The sequence below is a fragment of the Pelecanus crispus genome, chromosome 1, assembly GCF_030463565.1.
Source record: "Pelecanus crispus isolate bPelCri1 chromosome 1, bPelCri1.pri, whole genome shotgun sequence".
In the NCBI taxonomy this organism is placed as follows: Eukaryota; Metazoa; Chordata; class Aves; order Pelecaniformes; family Pelecanidae; genus Pelecanus; species Pelecanus crispus.
This window is the reverse complement of record NC_134643.1, coordinates 51,529,736-51,549,677: the sequence shown is the minus strand read 5'-3', so window position 1 is coordinate 51,549,677 and position 19,942 is coordinate 51,529,736. Positions and strand designations below refer to the sequence as shown.

Below are 19,942 nucleotides of genomic sequence, written 5' to 3'. Positions count from 1 at the left end.
AGAAAACCAAATAGAAAATGTATTAAAGATAATTCTCGCAAGACATGACCAAGCTCCACCCAGCCTCAGAGCTTTTGTGATTGCTAAATAGCACACAGCAGTATACCTCACTCCCTTCTTTGAACAAGAATGAAGGAATAGGCAACCACACATCAGCTGAACTCTAGTAGCTGGCTGCATGTATGGTCTTATCCCACAACAAGCACAAGGTGAAATACCTCAGCTAAAAATCTCTTTCCTTGTATCCCCAAACCTGCTCAGGTGGTCACTCACTGCAGCTCACCTGGTGTGTGGTCAGTCACTGAGCAGAGGTGACTTGCTCATGTATTTGAGCTCTGGCTAATTGTCCCTACTCTGAAGAGCTTTCCTGCTTTTCTTGTTTTGGCTAAAAAGGGAGATGTTAACTGTTAAGGCAAGGGAATTACAATAAGGGAAAGGACTTGAAGTAAGCAACTGGTTTAGGGCTGTGAGCAGTCATTCAACTTATGCAGCTGAATAGCCCCTTCCAAAATTCACTTCACTATTAAGAGTGAGGTGTTCTCTAAAAGAGCTCTTAACTTAAGCAAAACTTCTATTTTGCTTCTAAAGTTATGTAAAAGCTGGTTTGGACTTATGAATTCCTTTAACTTTCAGGAGCTGAAAATGGTCCCCCAGCAACTGGCCACAAGCAGCAAAGAGCTGGAGCACATCACAGCCAAGCCTCGTGGTCTCCCTCCTCCTGGAAGCTGGAGGGTAAGTAGCACGTGAACACAGAGCATCCAGTCTGTGTGGGAGATATCCTGCCACCCACACTGAGGGAAGCCCCAGCTGGAGAGGGGTGGTCATCATTTTCTTTTAACTTGCTCTACTGGAGTGGCATAATAGATAGCGAAGTCTTTGTGCCTATCGGTTTGTGAAAGGAAACTTGTTACTGTAGTTATCTTGCCATGCTTACTGTTTTGCTGTAAAGATTGTGCAGTCAGAGTTTATCTTCACAAATCCTTTTAAAAGGATGCTGCTTATGAGAATTAGTCTCAAACTTGTGTTTATTTCAGAAACAACTGCCAAATGAGCTCCCCTCCTTCTTCAAATGCCTGTTTATCTTTTGCTGGAGGCACATGAGAAGAATTTGCACTGGTGAAATTTGACCCCCAGTGTTATACCAAATAGAAATGAAGGAAAGCCTAATTATTTGAACTAAGGTCCAAATGTAAGCATTGAATCTGAATAGAAACTTTATGGATGGTTTGTCATCCCCTTTTATTGGGCTGGGTGATTTCTGATCTCAGTAAGACTTTTATTTTTTCACTCACCTTGTTTAACTCCTCTAAGTTTGCAAAAAGTCTCCACAAATCCACATCCAAGAGAAATTCATTACTCTGGAGGTATTTTAGAGTATTCATAAATATCTTTAAAACAAAACAAATTCATATTATTTACTATTTGTGCTAATTCAATCTCTCTTTTTTTTTTTTTTTTTTTCCCCTGAAAAGAACAGATTTGCACTGTGATTCTCATGAAATGATCATTTGATTTGGGGAGGGCAGAAGATAATACTCTGAGAAACTTTTCCTGACCTGCCTGAAGGCTAAATATTGGGCTTTGTGCAAGGAGGAGGGTATGAGTGGTGTCTCTGGGGTGTCTCTGCAACTGCCACGGAGACATGTCCCTGCTGTGCTCTCTGGCAGAAGAGGGGCAACTGAGCCTCCTGCAGATCTGTGTGAAGGAATTAATAACATCATACTTACAGATTTCTATGACCTTTCTAAATGCTTTCCTTCCTACCCCAGGCATCTCCTGCTATATAAGTTGTTTAGAGTTACTATGGGAAGAAAAAAAAAAAATGTTGGAATAGCATAAGTAGAGGGCTTGTGAAGGTTTTTCATCCCTTCGGATTGTTTTATTAACCTGTATTGAGTGAAAACTACATGTGAATGTATTAGTTGTTTAAGATTTTATACTATTTAAGCTCTGATGGTGATCTTGGAGCTGTATTGAATCTGACCTAAATCTGAAAAAGGCTTAAGAAATGTAGATTACAGAGTAGAATGTTTTGTATAGGTGTGAAAAGCATTAATGAAAAAACCCATCACCCAGGTGCCAAGACTGAAGAGCTAGTGAGAGTGTTTGCTTAGCCTTGTGTAATTCTTCAGTTGCCATGAACAGTTGACCTGAGAGCTTAAAGGGGATTTACAGTCATAAAGCTCCCTGTGGAGATTCATTAAAACCAGTGGAATATTTCTATACTGGGAAGTACTTAGAATAGCAGGTATCTGTAAAGCTGGCTACCCAAATTCAATGGGTTCTTTCTTTGGCAGGAGAGTTTGTGAAGCTGGCATGGACTGAATAGTTTATCATTCATGGGTCACATAGGGCTGGCTAAGGTTTGTCTGTGGATTCCTACACCAGCTTCACCAAGCTTCTGCATGTCCTCACCCTTTCCAGGATTCACCCATTTTTTTATCTTCTCAGAAGAAAGAGTCTAGAAGGAAGGATACTTCCATCCTGCCTTGGACCTATAGCTGGTCCTGTCGTCCCCTTTCCTCTCACTTCCTGTTCTGCCCCACTAAGGAGGAATTCAACCTACTCTTCTGTTTATTCCCTTTACTTTGCAGTACTTCTTGTATCACCTAGGCTAACTTTTCAGCAACATGTAAAATGTTTCACTAATCTTTTTCTTTTGACTAATAAGAAAACAGAAATTGCCTGTGCAGAATAAGAGAAAAACAATAGGAAGATATTTAGGGAAGCTTCCATCCTTTTAAATGGGTACACTAACTTTTGATGTGTGATGACTGTATATAGCGCAGCTATTCTTGTAACAGTGTGTAGTATTCTTGTCCATATTTCAAAGGTCTTAAAATTCACCAGGATGGAGGCAATTTAGAGTTTTTGGGAGAGGAGTTGCTTTTTAGTTTGCTTATTTTCTTGTAATATTAGAACTACTGGTCTGCTGAATTGTGAGGTTTTCATGCTCTAGTCAGGATAATCTAACCACAGCTCTACAAGAAGTTAAACGAAGAGTATAATGTTACAGACTAGTGGTAGAGAAACATCCAGTATAGTCAACTGGAGAGTGGCTTCAGTTCAGAGTTAGTGAGAGGAACAGTGGAATATCAGCTGAAATTACTGGAAGGATCTGCAATCAGATGGTGTTTACAAAACACTAGAAAGTGCTGTCCAGAAGAGATGCCATCAAGAAGATAAAAAGCAAAGGGAATTGTGGAAACAGGATGAGGCAAGATGGGAGAAAACCAAAGTGCTTGAAGTCATTCACCTGTAGATACCCAACGAGAGGTTACAGCTACACTGACAGCCCGGCAAAAAATGTTTCATTATTTTTGAGAAATGAAATCTGAAGTTACCGTCTTGAGAACCAGCAAATGATCCAGAAAGTAAGTGCATTCACTTGTGAAAAGTTCCCACACTGCTGCTTCTTTTTTCACTTCTAACCGGCTGTCGACATCTTTCTGCTCAGTCTGTTGTGCCGTTATAAATTCATGCCAAGATTTACTCTATTGATTGAAGAAGAAAGAAAACCACTGACTGTTGCATCAACTGCTTCAGACCTTCTGAAAAGAATCTATGATCTATTTGCCCATGTAAAAAGCCCGGCTGCCAGTATTAGTGATTCTTCTTCTGAAAGCTTAAAAGATTCCTTTAAAAAGATTAAGAAACCTGACACTTTCCTCCAAAATATTTATAATATAAACACACTGAATTGAAAGTAACACAGTCTGATAGTCTATGTTTGTAGGATGCTGTATCAAAAAGTAGTGGGCAGCTTGCAAATGATGAGGAATTTAATCCGTTGTGCTGCTGCTGCTACTGGAAAGCAGGGATGGATGAGAGCTTCCTATTTTCCAGATGGTAAAATCGGATACCAAAGGACTAGGTCTTCACAGGTACTTGGATATTGTTTTGTTTAGTTCTAAGGTGGCCGCTATCACCTTCCTGACCCGCTCCAAAGTCAGATGTTCACATATAAGTTAGGCACTGCCAGGATCCCTCAACAACCAAGTCTATGGGGAACTGCATATAACAGCCTGCTGTGAGATGCAGAAAGTTTTTTTTGGAGGGGGGGGGGTGTTGGGTGTGGGTTATCTGAATATCACCCTGGTAGCCCAAGCTTGGCGTTTCTAGGGCTAGGGGGCCCTGGAGGCCAGCAGCCTTGTTTATCTGGCAGACAGACTTTGGTGGGATTTCTGCGGCTGAACCTTGGTGTTGGCGCTGACCTCTGTGTGGCCACCTCTGAACGCACCCCTAAGGCAGCAGTGGGGGTGATCTTGCCCTATTTGGCATCTCTGTGATGCTGCAGTTTCTTTCCCCAGACCCCCAGGCACTGCTGTGAAGGTTGCCTTGATGCCTTTTTCTGAAGGTGGTGTCTCCTTGATCTAGGGCAGTCTGGAAGCCTGGCAAAATCCAAGTGGTTGTGAGGGCCCTTGCTAACCACTTACGACACTCAGTTTCCCCCTCGCACCTCCATTTCAAACAACAAAAATATACCTTATGCTTATGCATTAATTTTGCAGAAAGTTCTCATATGTAGATTAACATAGTGAAAAATGGTAACTGGAAAAGACCACAAAATTTTTATCCCCATCTTTAAGTATCCTTGGTACAGTATACTGAGTATTTTGATACCTTAAAGCAGAAAAAATCATATGTGCTGCAGTCTATGATCTTAACGGTTGAAAGACAGCTTTCCAGATCAGATGCTTGCTTCTGTTTGTCTTTACCCTGTTGAATGATAATAAACCCCCCCCCGATTAATGCAGTGTTTTAAAGACTGGTAAGAAGTTAACCGAGGTCAGTAACCTTGTTCTGATCTGTAAGGAGCTTGCCCTTAACTGAGTGTTTTCCTCATATTTCCAGGCTCTGCTACACAGAGATGAGGCAGTGATGGCAGGTTTATTTGTAGCTATGGGTGGGGTGTGTAGGTGGCTTAGGTGTGGGTGTGTAAGATCTTATTTATGTAACACAGAAGTCTTTGGCAGGGCAAGTCATTGGTATGGCAACAGACAATGGGTTGCCCTCAGCAGGCAGAACAAATAAAGTATTTTGCTTCCTTCAGCACTGTCAGAAGTAGGGGATGACAAACTCGTAGTTGAAATCATCCTCCTGCCATAGGTATACAAAGCTCGCATGTTTGTTTATTTTTACATTTTTTTCTTATTTGAGCTACGTATTGAAAAAACTCCTTTGGTCAGATGCAGAGTAGTGTCTATAAAATGAGCTTTTAGAAAGCTTAAAGAGCAGGAGAGGTTTGTCTGTGTGAGGGATCATGAAATAAAACCAATTGCTTTTGGTTTGGCTTTTTTTTTTTCAGGCTGACAGTGCTGTGTAAAAAGTTTAACCAATGTTTATGAACTCTAATTTAGTGCTGTGAACATAGGCTTATAAGGTGTTTGCCTAAGTTTTATCTGCTCTCTGGAACTGTATATTCATACTTCATGGATTTCTACTGTCTGAACTTTAGGCACTGAACTCAAGCCAATTTTGAAATATGTGTCTGATTATAATATTTGAAATTCAGAGTTTAAGCTCAACTCTTAGTTTTGAAAGATAGCTTGAAATGGAACAGAAACAATAATGCAATTATATATACACACACTTAGCTGATGCACCAGCAAATGAATCTTTATAAATTAAATTTCATGGCATTTAATAGTCTCAGAAATCACTTTTGGCTAAATATCAAATACAGTTTATTGCAAATTTCAAATATTTTGCTGAATTCAAAAATTCTAGTTTTTAGGCCATGCTCCTTCAAATGCTATAGAAATGCTATCAAATGAAGTGGGAACTCTTGTACATCCTAATCGGAGTACTTGCATTGGCTTCACTTGCACAAACTCTTCTTTGCTGGTCGAGATTTAGAAGATACAATGCAGAAAATATTAGGAAGGGACTGTTCACAATTACATGTTTAGGGGTGCAAAGTTATCGAGATACTTGAAAAATATTTTTTGAATGATGAACAACACTCAAAAAGGAAATTCAGATACCATAGTAAGTGAAAATTTTCATAACTGGAAAAGACAAGGAAATGTGTTAGGCAAGGAATTTAACTGAGGGGTGTTGGTGTGTATGCTTTTAGTGGAGAGTGTGAGGTTGCCCATGAGGATGGGAAAGGCCTAAGAAAGCATCTAAAAAGCTACTTTGATAGGTAAAACCTAGATCCCTTCCACATCAGTGGGAGTTAAGCAGATACTCCAGAGCCCTAAAGCTCTACGATCTAGGTTGGCATGCAGAAAATAGAGGATACAGCGTGGGCAAAGCAACGATGCGACTGACTTACCCACTTTGTGCTCTCTTACACCAGGGAGCTGCGCTGCACCTGCTGCTGCCACTGAACACCTTGAATGAGAGCTCCTGCGTTGCCCGCCCCACTCTGCCCTCCTGGTGCCAAGGGCTCCTCTCCTCCCACCACCCATGGGGATGGGGAGCAGCGGTGCTGACTGTTTTCATGTGCATCACGTGCAGCTGCACTGGTGGCTGCACTGGGGCCACCCTACCTTCACTGCAGATTAATGTCCAAGCAGTCCCAGGGTGGGCTGAGACCTCTGAGTTCAGCTCACCTGCTGGCTGCCTTTCTCCAAGGGCAGTCAAATAAGGAAACTCTTTTCACCCAGGTTAGTTGTGGGAGAAGGCAAGGTCAGTGCAAGGAAAAAAAATGTGGTGAAATACTCACGACTCCTCTTTTGGCAAATGGCCACCTCGGCTTTTTGGACTCTAATGGGTAAAACAAATGTGTTATCAGCAAAGAAACAAATAGCTAAAAATAAAACTGTTATTTATATGTTATGTTTTTGGTTTTTTGGGTTTTTTTTTGGTGTTTTTTTGGGGCGGGTCCTTGGGGGGGGGTTTGTTTTTTTGTTTTTTGTTTTGGTGGTTTTTTTTTTTTTACATGAAGCCTGATGTACTATACTCTCTTTGGCTCAGATTTAATACCTGTGTTTAGGCAGTTTGTGCACCAGACTTAAAACCTATTAAGCCTGTTGGGTTCCTCCCAGCAAGAATTATGTCTGTGATGGGATCTTGGATGATGCTAAACACTCCCACTTGCTACAGATGATCAGTATGTGCTTGCCAATTCTTTACATGGGAAAAAACATCATACCTCAGGCCAATTCTTGAAGATATCCATTGTTTTGAAGCAAGAATTAGGCTATGTCTGCTCATTGGTGATATCTTGGAGCTATGCAGGTATTTAAAACTCCTGTGAATAAACAATCCTACAAACCCTAAGCCTCAGATCTGTCATGGGGCTGGCACAGTGGTGCAGGCTGTAATTCATGGTCCCTAGTGAGGCACAGGGAAAGCTGGGGATCTAGACATAGGAATGCACTGGTGAGAGCTGAGGAACGCCTGTATTTGTTCAGCAGGAAATTTGAAAGTTTTCTAAACGTGGCACCTACTTTCAGGCCTGTGTGTGGCTGGGAATCACAGTCAAAACTTTCTCCTTTTGGATTTTGAAGGCCTCAGTCATTCTTTCTGGGAATGGCTGGCTTGTTTGCTTTCATGAAACTGCTGGTTGTGACCTTGACTTACGTATTTTCTGGCAAAATTTTGATCTCTGGTCTCATCTCTGGCAATCACACTGCACGCTATGTTATGCTCCACAATAGATATTTGTGGAAATTGCTTGCAGGTCTACATTTCAGTGTTGGAAGGTCTTGTGAGCAACCTCTAGCCATGAGTTGGCTCTACTACCCTCATGATTGGAGCACTACTGGAAAGGGTGGCATGAGCCACTCTCTTCCCTCTGCTTGAAGATGTGCAGGTAGGAATTTGTAACTCAACTGCTTGCAGATGGAGATCCTGGCCTGGGCTCTGGTTGCTCCTAGCCTGCGGAGGAGGGAGGTGATCTGTGTCCTGCCCCACCATCTACCTCTGACAGTTTGCATCCAACAATAAAATGCAGGGGAAAAAAAAAATAAAAATTGAGGGGCATTTTAAAATTAGGAATGCAGTCCCTTTGGTGTGGGGTAACAGAATCCCCTATGGAGGCTGTGTTGCCTTGCGTGTCATTGTCGCACTGATCCTCCCTCCCCATCCCACATGCACTGGAGTTTTAGTCATGGCTTTTGCTGTGCTCAGACAAGCAAACCCCACCCTGTGTCTGACCTGCTCTTAGCAGCAGGGCCGCGTGGGGCAGGTAGTCCAAGGCACTGTCTGACACCAGGAGGTCTCCAGGGAACACCTCGAGTCCCGGCAGGCTCACTACCACAGAGCTACGCCTGCGCTCGGCTGATCTGTGAGACGCAACAACAACACACGTCACCTCTCTCCGCTTGTGGCTGCAGAGGAAACTTCTGAAGTGCTCCTTGCTGATACAGGAGGAAATGAGCTAAAAAACCAAATCGCAGCATCTGTGACATGATGTGTTAAAGGAACAATGAGTAGAAAGTTTCAGTGATCGACAGCAAATAGCTAATTATCTTTCCAACTCCACATTGTTGCTGAGATCAAGGTGCTTATGGCCATGGCTTGCCTCAGATAACAGGTACTTAGAGAATTTAAATATTGGAAATTCCTAGGTTTTTCTGAGATTAGGCAAAAAGTGAGCGGAGATTTCAGAATCTGTGTTTTGACACTGGAGTCCAAAGAAGCAGTTAAATACCATGTCCCTAGCTGATATGTGGGTTGTCATTACTTTTAACCTTCATATAACTCAGGTGATTTCAAGAAAAGATATCATACTAATGAAACAGTTAAAATGTTGGGTTTTTTTCTTTAATATTTAACCTTTTGGCTAGTTTGTGCTACTTTCTTTCTAAATCTTTATGGCGTTTTTTCTGCCAATTAAAATATTTTGTATTTTGAATATAATATGACTTAGTGGCCCTGCTGGTCAAAAACAAATGGCTCTTTCCAACTATTGTTGTTACTAACAGAGAGCATTGTCCAGGATGTAGATCCATCAAGTGAAGTGACACAGGCATTCTGTATTCAACAGTGTGTTTGTGCCAGAGGCTGCTTGCATTCAAATACAAAAATTATTGATGCACATCAAAAACCTCTTTGGATTTTGCTAATAACTCTCACCAATACTTAATTAATTTTGTTAGTGTACTGCTGCAAAGTGATGGGTATCTGTAGCTTCTGTTCTGCTGTCTTCAACTGATTGATGCATGAAGACTGCATCAGATTTCAAAGGGTCAGTAATTAAGCAGCTGAGGGGAGGAGGCATGAAGTGTTTGTGGATAAACAAAAATCCTTTTTTTTAGTCACCATTTCTTGTGTATGGTATTTTTGGCCAGTTAAGTATAATTCTTATTACTTTTTTTCCTAGGCAGATACCTTACTCTGAATATTTAGCCATTTGCCAACACCTGATGTGTAAACTGGCAGGTATATTTTTCCCCTTAAGTGCATGAATAGTCACTTGACAACTTATCAACCGGCAGATGAGCTCTGAGGTAGAGAACTAGGATTTGATATGTATAGCATGACATGGAGATTATGCTTTTTGTTATGATCTGACAGTGACATTGCTTGCAATTGCCTTAGCTAAACCAGTGGAATTGTATAGATGAAAGGAAAGACTGCTCCTAACAACAGGGAGGGCTGTAGGCTATCAGAAGGGCCAGGCCTGCGACTTTAACATTTGAAACATGGGCATACTGGGGCTGAAAACTAAGAGTTGAGGCATTTACAATGTGCAATATACGAGTTCTCTAAAAAGCTTTTCCTTTTCTGGTAGCCCTACTGAATGGGGAATAGAGGAACTGTTTATTTAACTTTAGGGATTTACAATGAAAATCTGAGGTTTCTCATTAAATTGTACCTAACATGTGGTTTGAGAGCTTTTATGGATGGTGTCTGTTTCTTGGTTGTCTGCAAGCCCATACCAGTGCAAGAGAGACCGCTTCCTGATGAGATGCGGTGAGTGCTACCCAGTGCAAATTTTAAGTGTTGGTAACAATTGTATTAAGATGCCTCTGAAACCTCTAGATTACCATGCAATCTCTTGGGCAGCTGGGTTATCATACAAGCCAGATGCTGCAGTATAATACCAGGATAATTCTAAAAGTTGTCACTCTTGTACTGGTAAATTCAGGAGATTTATTTCAGGGTGGATTCACAATAAAATTTTGCCAATGTATTATTGATTCTTGAAATCATAGAATCGTCTAGGTTGGAAAAGACCTTTAAGATCATCCAGTCCAACCATTAACCTACACTACCAAGCCCACCTAAACCAATCAAGGGCAGACTAGACTAAACCATATCCCGAAGTGCCACATCTACCTGTTTTTTGAACACTTCCAGGGATGGGGACTCCACCACCTCTCTGGGCAGCCTGTTCCAATGCTTGACCACCTTTCCGTCAAGAAATTTTTCCTAATTTCCAACCTAAACCTCCCCTAACACAGATTGAGCCCATTTCCTCTCGTCCTGTCGCTAGCTACTTGGGAGAAGAGACCAACACCCACCTCACTACAACCTCCTTTCAGGTAGTTGTAGAGAGCGATAAGGTCTCCCCTCAGCCTCCTCTTCTCCAGACTAAACAACCCCAGTTCCCTCACCCGCTCCTCATAAGACCTGTGCTCCAGACCCTTCACCAGCCTTGTTGCCCTTCTCTGAACACGCTCCAGCACGGCAATGTCTTTCTTGTATTGAGGGGCCCAAAACTGGACACAGTATTCCAGGTGTGGCCTCACCAGCACCGAGTACAGGGGGACAATCACCTCCCTGCTCCTGCTGGCCACACTATTCCTGATACAGGCCAGGATGCTGTTGGCCTTCTTGGCCACCTGGGCACATTGCTGGCTCATGTTCAGCCGGCTATCTACCAACACCTCCAGATCCTTTTCGGCCAGGCAGCTTTCCAGCCACTCCTCCCCAAGCCTGTAGTGTTGCATGGGGTTGTTGTGACCCAAGTGCAGGACCCGGCAATTGGCCTTGTTGAACCTCATACAGTTGGCCACGGCCCATTGATCCAGCCTGTCCAGGTCCCTCTGCAGGGCCATCCTACCCTCCAGCAGATCGACACTCCCACCCAATTTGGTGTCATCTGCAAACTTACTGAGGGCACACTCGATCCGCTCATCCAGATCATTGATAAAGATATTGAACAAGGCTGGCCCTAAAACAGAGCCCTGGGGAACACCGCTCGTGACCGGCTGCCAACTGGACTTAACACCATTTACCACAACTCTCTGGGCTCGGCCACCCAACCAGTTCTTTACCCAGCAAAGAGTATGCCTGTCCAAGCCGTGAGCTGCCAGCTTCCCGAGGAGGATATTATGCGAGACGGTGTCAAAAGCTTTGCTAAAGTCCAGATAGATGACATCCACAACCTTTCCATCATCTACCAGGCGGGTCACCAGGTCATAGAAGGAGATCAGGTTGGTCAAGCAGGACTTGCCTTTCGTGAACCCATGCTGGCTGGGTCTGATCCCCTGGTTGACCTGTACTTGCCTGTGGAGTTCGCTCAGTATGAACCTCTCCATAATCTTCCCCGGCACCGAGGTCAGGCTGACAGGCCTGTAGTTCCCCGGGTCCTCCTTCCGGCCCTTCTTGTAGATGGGCGTCACATTGGCAAGCCTCCAGTCATCAGGGACCTCCCCTGTTAACCAGGACTGCTGATAGATGATGGAGAGTGGCTTGGCGAGCTCCTCCGCCAGCTCCCTCAGTACTCTCGGGTGGATCCCATCTGGCCCCATAGACTTGTGAGCATCCAGGTGGTGTAGCAGGTTATTAACTGCTTCCTCCTGGACTATGTGGGCTCCATTCTGGTCCCCATTCCTATCCTCTAGCTCAGGGGCCTGAGTACCCTGGGGATGACCGGTCTGGCTATTGAACACAGAGGCAAAGGCGGCGTTAAGTACTTCAGCCTTTTCCTTGTCCTCGGTGACAATGTTCCCCCCCACATCCAGCAAAGAATGGAGATCCTCCTTGGCTCTCCTTTTATTGCTGATGTACTTATAAAAGCATTTTTTATTGTCTTTTACAGCACTGGCCAGATTGAGTTCTAGCTGGGCTTTTGCTTTTCTAATTTCCTCCCTGCAGGACCTGACAAGATCCCTGTACACCTCCTGAGTTGCCCACCCCTTCTTCCAAAGGTGGTAGACTCTCCTTTTTTCCCTGAGTCCCCGCAAAAGCTCCCTATTCAGCCAGGCCGGTCGATTTCCCCGCCGGTTGGTCTTACGACACACGGGGACAACCTGCTCCTGCGCCCTTAAGACTTCCTTCTTGAAGAGGGCCTAGCCTTCCTGGACCCCTTTGACCTTCAGGACCACCTCCCAAGGGACTTTCCCAACCAGGGTCCTGAAGAGGCCAAAGTCTGCCCTCCAGAAGTCCATGGTAATAGTTTTGCTGCCCCTCCGCTTAGCATCACCCAAAATTGAGAACTTTCACCCAAAATTGAGAAATATCTAGCTTACTTCAATTGCAGAGTATTTTGAAGTTGGAGGCTAGTCGCTTATGAAGATTAGGAATGGGAAGCACAGTTTCATTGTAACAGAGGTAAATGGTGTAATTTCCCTAGATCAAAAAGGCCTTGCATTTCAGACACACATGTATCTAAACAAGCTCTTCACATAGGTATGCAAGCCTGTGAAGTGTGGGAGCACTTGGATGTATATCTACAATATACCTTTGCAATCTGACATGCCTGGTCTGATTAATGACTTACATGTCTAAATTATGTACTCATGCTTCACAGATGAAGGTACAGGGACCTGTGATCACCTGGCCTGATGCCTGTAGACATATTAGATACATTAGATGCTCCTCTTGATTTTACCGGAGAAATGAGACTACTGAAGTGCTGTGTGATGTAATTTATCAGTTTTTGAATCTGTATGCAATATTTTACCATCTTTTCAAGCCTGCAGATGCTGTAGCTTTGCCTTTTTCTTTAGTTTTTTTTTTGTTTTTCTCATTAGAGGCAGGGGGCTGAAGTGCTTGAGTGAAATAAATGTTTATACTTCAGGGATGAACTCAAACACCTGAGCAGATATCATCTGCTGTAGTTCCTCCTTTAAATCTACTTGTTTTGTGAAACAAGGTAATGTTACAGGTTTGTATTACAAAGTTATGGAAAATTACTAAAGACACTGAAGCAGCTCATGGTCTGGAAAAACAAATATCCTGGGTATATAGTTCTTTCTAGGGCATGGAGAGTTTCAGTTGATTGCTTTTTAGATGTCTGTATCTTGATATGTTCATAATCTTAGGCTAACTAGACCTTTAGATGTCCCAGGGAATACATGCCTATATAAATCACCTTACTTAAATAACAGATATGTTTTTAAAAGGAATGCCTACTAGATGAGAATAAAAGCAACTGAAGAGGTTACAAGGGTCAACATTATAGGGTAGTCCAGTACTGAGACAGCTGCCAGGTGATGACACTGTTACCCAAGCCACTCAGGGAGTGTATTTGGACTCCCTGCTTCAAAGAGTTAGCATGACACTTTATGGGCATATGAGACACTAAAAGAGGAAGAGGAGCACTTAAAGGTAGATGAGCCCAGCTCCCTCAACTCATTGAAAATGAGCTGCCTTAGCAGTTACTGAGAGGACTTCTCATTAGCTGGTTGTCTTTAGGAAATAGTGCAATCCGGTTTTGCACCCAGTCTCAGATATGCTGAACAGGGCAAGGAGAAAATGAGCTCAGAGTAAACTAAAGGTTTTGTTTTACCAATGTTTCCTTCCACAGGAGTGTTGGCTTTAGCATCTCACCCTGTCTCCACAATGCACACCTCTCTCTGTGCTTCCCCTCTGGTCCTTTTTGTTTATTTTGGCTGGTTATTTTTGTTCAGCATGTTGCCATGCCGACAGAGATGTACTGGCATTCCTGACTGAGGGTTGTGTGTGGGAAGGCTGTTTAAAATGAGCATTGCTGCTTTAAGAAAGGCTTTTGAAAGTACAGCCTGGGAGCGGGGAGGTGTTCATTAAAACTGAAGGATGGAGGTATGTTTAATGGTTGGACTGGATGATCTTAAAGGTCTTTCCCAACCTAACCGATTCTATGATTCTATGTTTTTACTCTGGGTGATATATGTCAGTCTTGAAGGAGGATTGCCAATTGTCCCAATGCACTCTTACATACAGAGAATAATCTGATGTTGCAGCATTTTTCTCTGGCTGTCATAAGAAGGGATTAGCTGTTAAGGAGTTAGACTAATGATTTGGATAAAGGAAGAGCTGACCACAGCCCTTGCCCAAACCTTGGACCAAATTCAACCTGACAAAAAAGTTTAAAGCAGAAACTGGTGATTTTTGTTTTACATTTCTGTACATGCTAATATTGGTCAGGACAAGAAATAAAATCATCATATATCATCCAAACATTGTTTTATCAGTCTTTCCTGCTGGTGGCTGTGGAATAAAGCTTGCATTGTTCCCTGTGTGATTTCTTGATTTTAAAATGTGTCTGGATAGAAGACCAGAGCCAATATCCTAGCTGGCATATAGTGGCTTCCCTCTGAATCTGACAGGCAAGTGGCACCAAGAGAAGGCGTGTACGTTAAGTGTTTGATGTTCTCCTGTTTAGCCATTTGCATTCAGATTCTTCAAATTCGCCCCTGAAGTTTACTATAGATCACACACATCTTCATCTGATCAGTGAGATATGCTTATGTATTATAATTCTGAGTTTGATCAATGCAGATTCTTCCCATAAGAGGTGCAGATCACCTGTTTTCACACCAAGATGCAAAGATCTCTCCCTTCTCTCCTCTCTCCATCTCCCTCTCCCCTTTTCTACTGTAAATTCAAAATGCTAAAGAGTGGGCTGGAAATTGCAACAATTCAGAAAATCTAGGAAACCTTTTCTACTGTGAACATGTAGACACACACACACACACGTCTGTTAAGCCTTGTCTAGGGAACTGCATTGTGTGAAGACTCATAGATTGTATCAGCCTGCTCCAACATACCCGGTCCCAAACACAGACCTGTTTGCAAACTGCTGGTTGTAATAGAGCTTTCACCTGAAAAATAAGTAAACATTGGGAAGAAGAGGAGATACAGATCTACTAATGATGTCTACTGCCTTAAGAAGTGAAACATATTATGGTAGAGACACAAAAGCCAGTGTATTGCCGTTTGTTGTGAGGCTATTTCTGTCTTCCCCAAGCCTTGCTCACCCCTGCTAGTGCTTTTAATATACCTCACTCACCTTCATGCCCCACCTGAAATCTTCAAAGGGCTCATGCAGTGAAGTGAGCACTGCACCATCAGTGAGAGAGGTATGGTTATTAAGGGAGGTACTAGCTCCTACTTCCTTGTTGTTTGGGAAGAAAATAAACTTCGTTTCCCTTCTGTAAACATTTGAACACCTTAAGGAAACAAACATGGCTGAATCAAACTCATTTCTATTCAAGATTTTACTTTCTAATAATTGCTTGTAAGAGCTTGATGCAATTCACTGCACAGATCTACAGTGCACAACACCTTATCTTGCCTGCACTAACTTATAAAATTCAAGTATTCTTCTTAGTTTGTAGGATTAAAAATACCCCCCCCCCTTCCCCCCCCCCTCAAGTAGCAGTCCTGGATCTGCTTTGTTCACGTATGAGAACAATATCGAGCTGTTGTGCTAGCTGCTTTGCTCCATTTTCCCTCCCACAAAGTTCTGAAGAATGTCGCTCAAGATTATGAGATATTTCACATTCTTCAAGCTGAAATTTGACACTGCTAATCCAAACAGCCAGATCTTTTGGCAGTTAGTTCCTAGTGCAGAGCTCTCCAATGGTCCAGCTGAAATATTGTGTGAAATACAGCTAAATGTGTCAGGGAGAGGGTCACGTTTGAAAGAAAATCTCATTTAAAAGTTTAGTTTAACAAGCTGGTGACAGGCATTTCACAAAGCAAATCTACAGATTAAAGCTGAGTTACACATACATGCTTCACTATTCAGTTTTGTCTTAGAGTGAAGCAGATTCATTAAAAATTTATAGAAGTGAAGCTTAGAATAAGGTAAAACAAATACATGCATACCTTTGTATAGGCAATCCACTCTGAAAGAAAGCGAGATATTCTTGTTACTTGGTCAGAAAGCAAGCAAGCAATCTGAGTTTGTGAAAAAAGTACTTATTTGTTAAGAGAAATGTACTACATAGGCTTAGACATTGGCTAATTATTTTAACTATTGTGGAGAAAGGAAGAGAACTCATTTGATATCCTGAATATTTTCTAATTTTGAAGGGGGGCAAAAATAGCTTTTGGTCTGTGGCACAAAACCGACTGGTTAGTTATTTCACACTGTCCACGTTCAGTGAAGTGTGTGTGTAGGTGCTTTGCCTAAGGATGGAGTCAAGCATGCGTCTGAATTTAACTGCTTGTGCAAGTAATGCAGGGTCTTTGAGAGTAGATCTAGTCATAAACCTGGCTAATGCAGTGCTTCTCCTTTTCTCCTTGGGATGAAGTTATGGGGGATAGCTAAATGGTAGTTTGCTGCCAGTGGAAGATGGAGGGCTGGCTCCTCCCTTGCTTATTTCTCTTTTACTGACACTGGCACTCACTGGACCAGTATTTCTATTTTTCAGAAAAGGTTGCACAATTGCCTGCTCATTTATGGAGCTGAACATAAAAATGGAGGGGTCTAGTGAGTGCGTGAGCTAGTTAAGTGGAAGTAAAGAAAAGGAATGGGACCTCTTCCTCTGGTAGCAGCAAACCTTACATTTGGCTCAACCATCTTGGATGAACTAATTCTTGGTTTTGTTTGGGTTAGTAATGCTTTCAGTAAAACAGAATAGAGAACTGCCCTGGCTTAGGGGGAACCCTGCTGAAGGTCCCTGGAAACAAAATAATCTTCTAAAACCCAAACCAGAACTGGATAAATTACTTAGTCTTGTTCTTTCATAGCCCCACAAACAGTTATACTGGCCCACCAGGGTGAATGGATAAAGGTGGGAAAGAGTGGCCATGTGCAGGAGCAGACTAGACCAACCCGGTCACCAAGAGACAAGGCTGGAAACATTGTCTCTTGCTGATTTGGAAGGAAAAACCTCCCTTCCCGATGAGCGTAGAAGTTGGTCTGTTGTATCAAAAGGAACTAGGGCCAGGTTGCAGTTCAAATCAAGAACTGTGGTTTTGCTTATGCTCGGGGCCATGATGGACCAACATTGAATATGCAAGATGGAAAAGGGGGTTGCATCATCCTATTCCTCTTACCTGGACACCCTCCTGTGGTGTAGGGCTGGGGTGGGGAAGTCTCCTAGGCAGTGTAGCAAGGCTGGCTCTCCAAGAGTTTTGGAGTGTCTCATTGTGACTGCCATTGCTGAGAGGATCTTTTTGGCTTGGCAGCTTTGATCTGGGGGTGGCAGACTCTGGATCTGCTATAGTTGTCTCAGACTTGGCTTTGGAAGACAGTAATTTTGCATGGACACAAGGCGGCAATGACAATGAGGAAGTTGTAGTGCAGCGAGGTGGATTCTTACAAATGTGGTGGAGAGAGCCAGTGTATTCCTTTTGATTCCCCAGCTGAGCTGTGTCAAAGCAGTCCTGAAATGACAGTGCTTGTGAGGCAGAGGCCATCCTTACACGCCTTAAAGTTGGAGAAGTGGAAATTCTGGCCAAAGCATGCCGGTCAAACTGAAAAAGTGCATGATGGCTCCCAATGTACTCCTCTGTGGGAAGCTTCAGAATTGAAGACTCTGTATAACCTCGTCTTCGAATATAGTCACCTGGAGGCACGGCAGTGTCTGTACAAACTGATACTGCCTGCGTTTCACAGGGACTGAAGACATCTTCTGGACTGCTGCTTCCAGAGAAAACAACATTTTCTTTATGAAGCTCATCTTCCCTGTTTAGAAGTTCCGTGCTGATGCAGGTTTCTTCGCCCAGGTCCAGAGAATAATCAGAGCTTGGTTGTTGCATTCTTTATTTGCAGCATAAAGATTTATAGCTGCGTACCTAGGATATGTAATCAGAAAAGGTTCTTAGAAACAGCTGTATGGATTTTTATATGGGAGGATATGCAAATGGAAAAAAATCTAAACAAAATAATGTAGATATGTGCACTAATACAGAAACAATTGCCTGCATTTTGGTCCTGCTTAAATGCAGGTTTCAACAGCTTCAGGACCCTATTTCAGCAAGCTGTTTAAACAGCCACCAATTTCAAGTGTGCAAGCAGTGTCAGCATCAGCCAGCAGAACTAATTAGATGGTAAAGACTAACTGTGTAATTAGGAACTCTGCTCATCTGGTACTGCAACCACCTAATTTCCTGTTGCCACTCCCCCATCAATAAATGAGATTGTGATACTGCTGTACATGGGATAAAAATGAAGTCACTAGCTCTCAGGACTCCTACTCGTTGCAAAATCATTTATGCACAAATACAAATTACTTGCTGAATGCTTCAGCAAATACAGTTTAACATTTAAGTAAGGTGAGTCTAATCACTTTTCTTTTTAGTAGGAAAAGTATTTTGTAGTAAATGTTATATATACGTTGTAATCAAATAATGAAGACAACAATTTATCAAAGTAACTTATCTGTTGATTGATCAGTAAATAATCTTATGTTCTGTGATTCCTGAAGCTCTGTTTTAAGGTATTTTGATGACTAGTCTCTCTAAAACTGGACTGACATTTCAATTTATAACTGAAGATGATTAATTCAACCTCTTCTTTAATTCAGCTTCTTTGTTTGCTAAGAGGAATCTTAAAACAGTTCATGATTCCTGGCTTCTTTGGGCACTTTTATTTATTAGAGCTAGTTTATTCAAACATATGTTGACTTTTTCCTTGAGTTATTGAATATGATTTTTGCCTAATTATATAGTCCCATCAGATTGATTTATAAAGTGATTAGAAACAAGCTATTTCATCAAGTTTGCTAGTTCAAAGTATTGCTTTTTACAAACTCTTCAGCCACTAGGAGACAATCATTCAGATGTTTACAGGAAGAAAAAGAACATCTTTATGATGGAAACAGCTTCCTTCACAACTGTAGTGAATAGCCACAAATATATTAGCACCTATTCATTCCTCTTTAATAGATAAAGGCTAATTAACACATATGCTTATTAAAATGGATAAACACTGAAAATCACATTCAAGATACATCATGAATTACAATAATGAGAAATCGTTACTATTTTCCACTTCTAGGCAAAGATATGATTGCATACCATTGCTGTGAGATTTGCTGTTATTGCTTTTTAATCTTTCAAGACTTTTATTTTGTGAAGTGCAATCACATCTAAGCTACGTAATGAAATAAAAAGACTGATCATTGTTTGGCCAGACATTCTCTTTGCTTTTTTTTTGCCTTTTTTTTTGTTTGTTTTTTAATAATCACATCTTCTCCATGACGAATTTTGTAACTCGGCATGGAGCTTCCAGATATTCATGCAAATAGAGTTCTGTTGCAGAAATAAAAAAGATTAAAGACATCTTTTCATGGAAGTCTTATATTAAAAATATGATTTTTTTTCTTTTCAATTTACTAAGCTTTTTTTTAATAAGTGGAAACTTATGAGTTTCTTTATGAGTACTTATGAGTTACTTCTATGAGTAGAATCTCTCAGCAGCAAAATACTTGTAAAGAAAATACATTGTTAAAAAAAAGTGCAGAAATATGCCACAGACATGCAGAAAAATTAGGGTATATGATTAAACTTACCAAGGTAACCAGGTGAAGATTTACCAGCTTCCAGTATGTCACATCCTTTTCATATGCAATTAAGTAAAATTTTCAACAAGTGCTTGATTAACTGATACTAGGCTTGGCTGCAGTGTTTCCTCTTTTAAAGCCTCCTTACTGAATGCTGGTATAGGGAACTAGTTTTTCTTCTTGTAGATTTGTTTCTAGGGGATTTGTTTATCAGGTCAGATGGAAGTGGCTTCAGGATCAATGCCCATTTACAAAAGGTAACATGATCCATATGTTTTATTAAACTGCATCCCCTTTATGATTCCTTTTTTGTACTTTTCACATTGATAAAGTTTGGCAAGAGAGATCTCAGTGAAGTATATAATAAGCTGCAAGAG

The 19,942-nt window shown here is 41.9% G+C and overlaps 1 protein-coding gene across 1 annotated transcript in view; it reads right to left on the bottom strand.

Annotated features, from left to right (window-relative positions):
• PLEKHG7 (pleckstrin homology and RhoGEF domain containing G7) overlaps nt 1–17,820 on the bottom strand; it is a 39,403-nt gene extending 21,583 nt beyond the window's left edge. Inside the window, exons 1-7 of the mRNA XM_075705000.1 lie at nt 17,116–17,820; nt 15,940–15,959; nt 8,110–8,237; nt 6,674–6,714; nt 4,624–4,719; nt 3,345–3,494; nt 1,293–1,388 (exon numbers count right to left, since the gene is read on the bottom strand). Of these exons, the coding sequence (XP_075561115.1) occupies nt 1,293–1,388; nt 3,345–3,494; nt 4,624–4,719; nt 6,674–6,714; nt 8,110–8,237; nt 15,940–15,959; nt 17,116–17,820 (1,236 nt within the window). The remainder of the gene's footprint in view (nt 1–1,292; nt 1,389–3,344; nt 3,495–4,623; nt 4,720–6,673; nt 6,715–8,109; nt 8,238–15,939; nt 15,960–17,115) is intronic.
• Nucleotides 17,821–19,942: the final 2,122 nt, after the last annotated feature.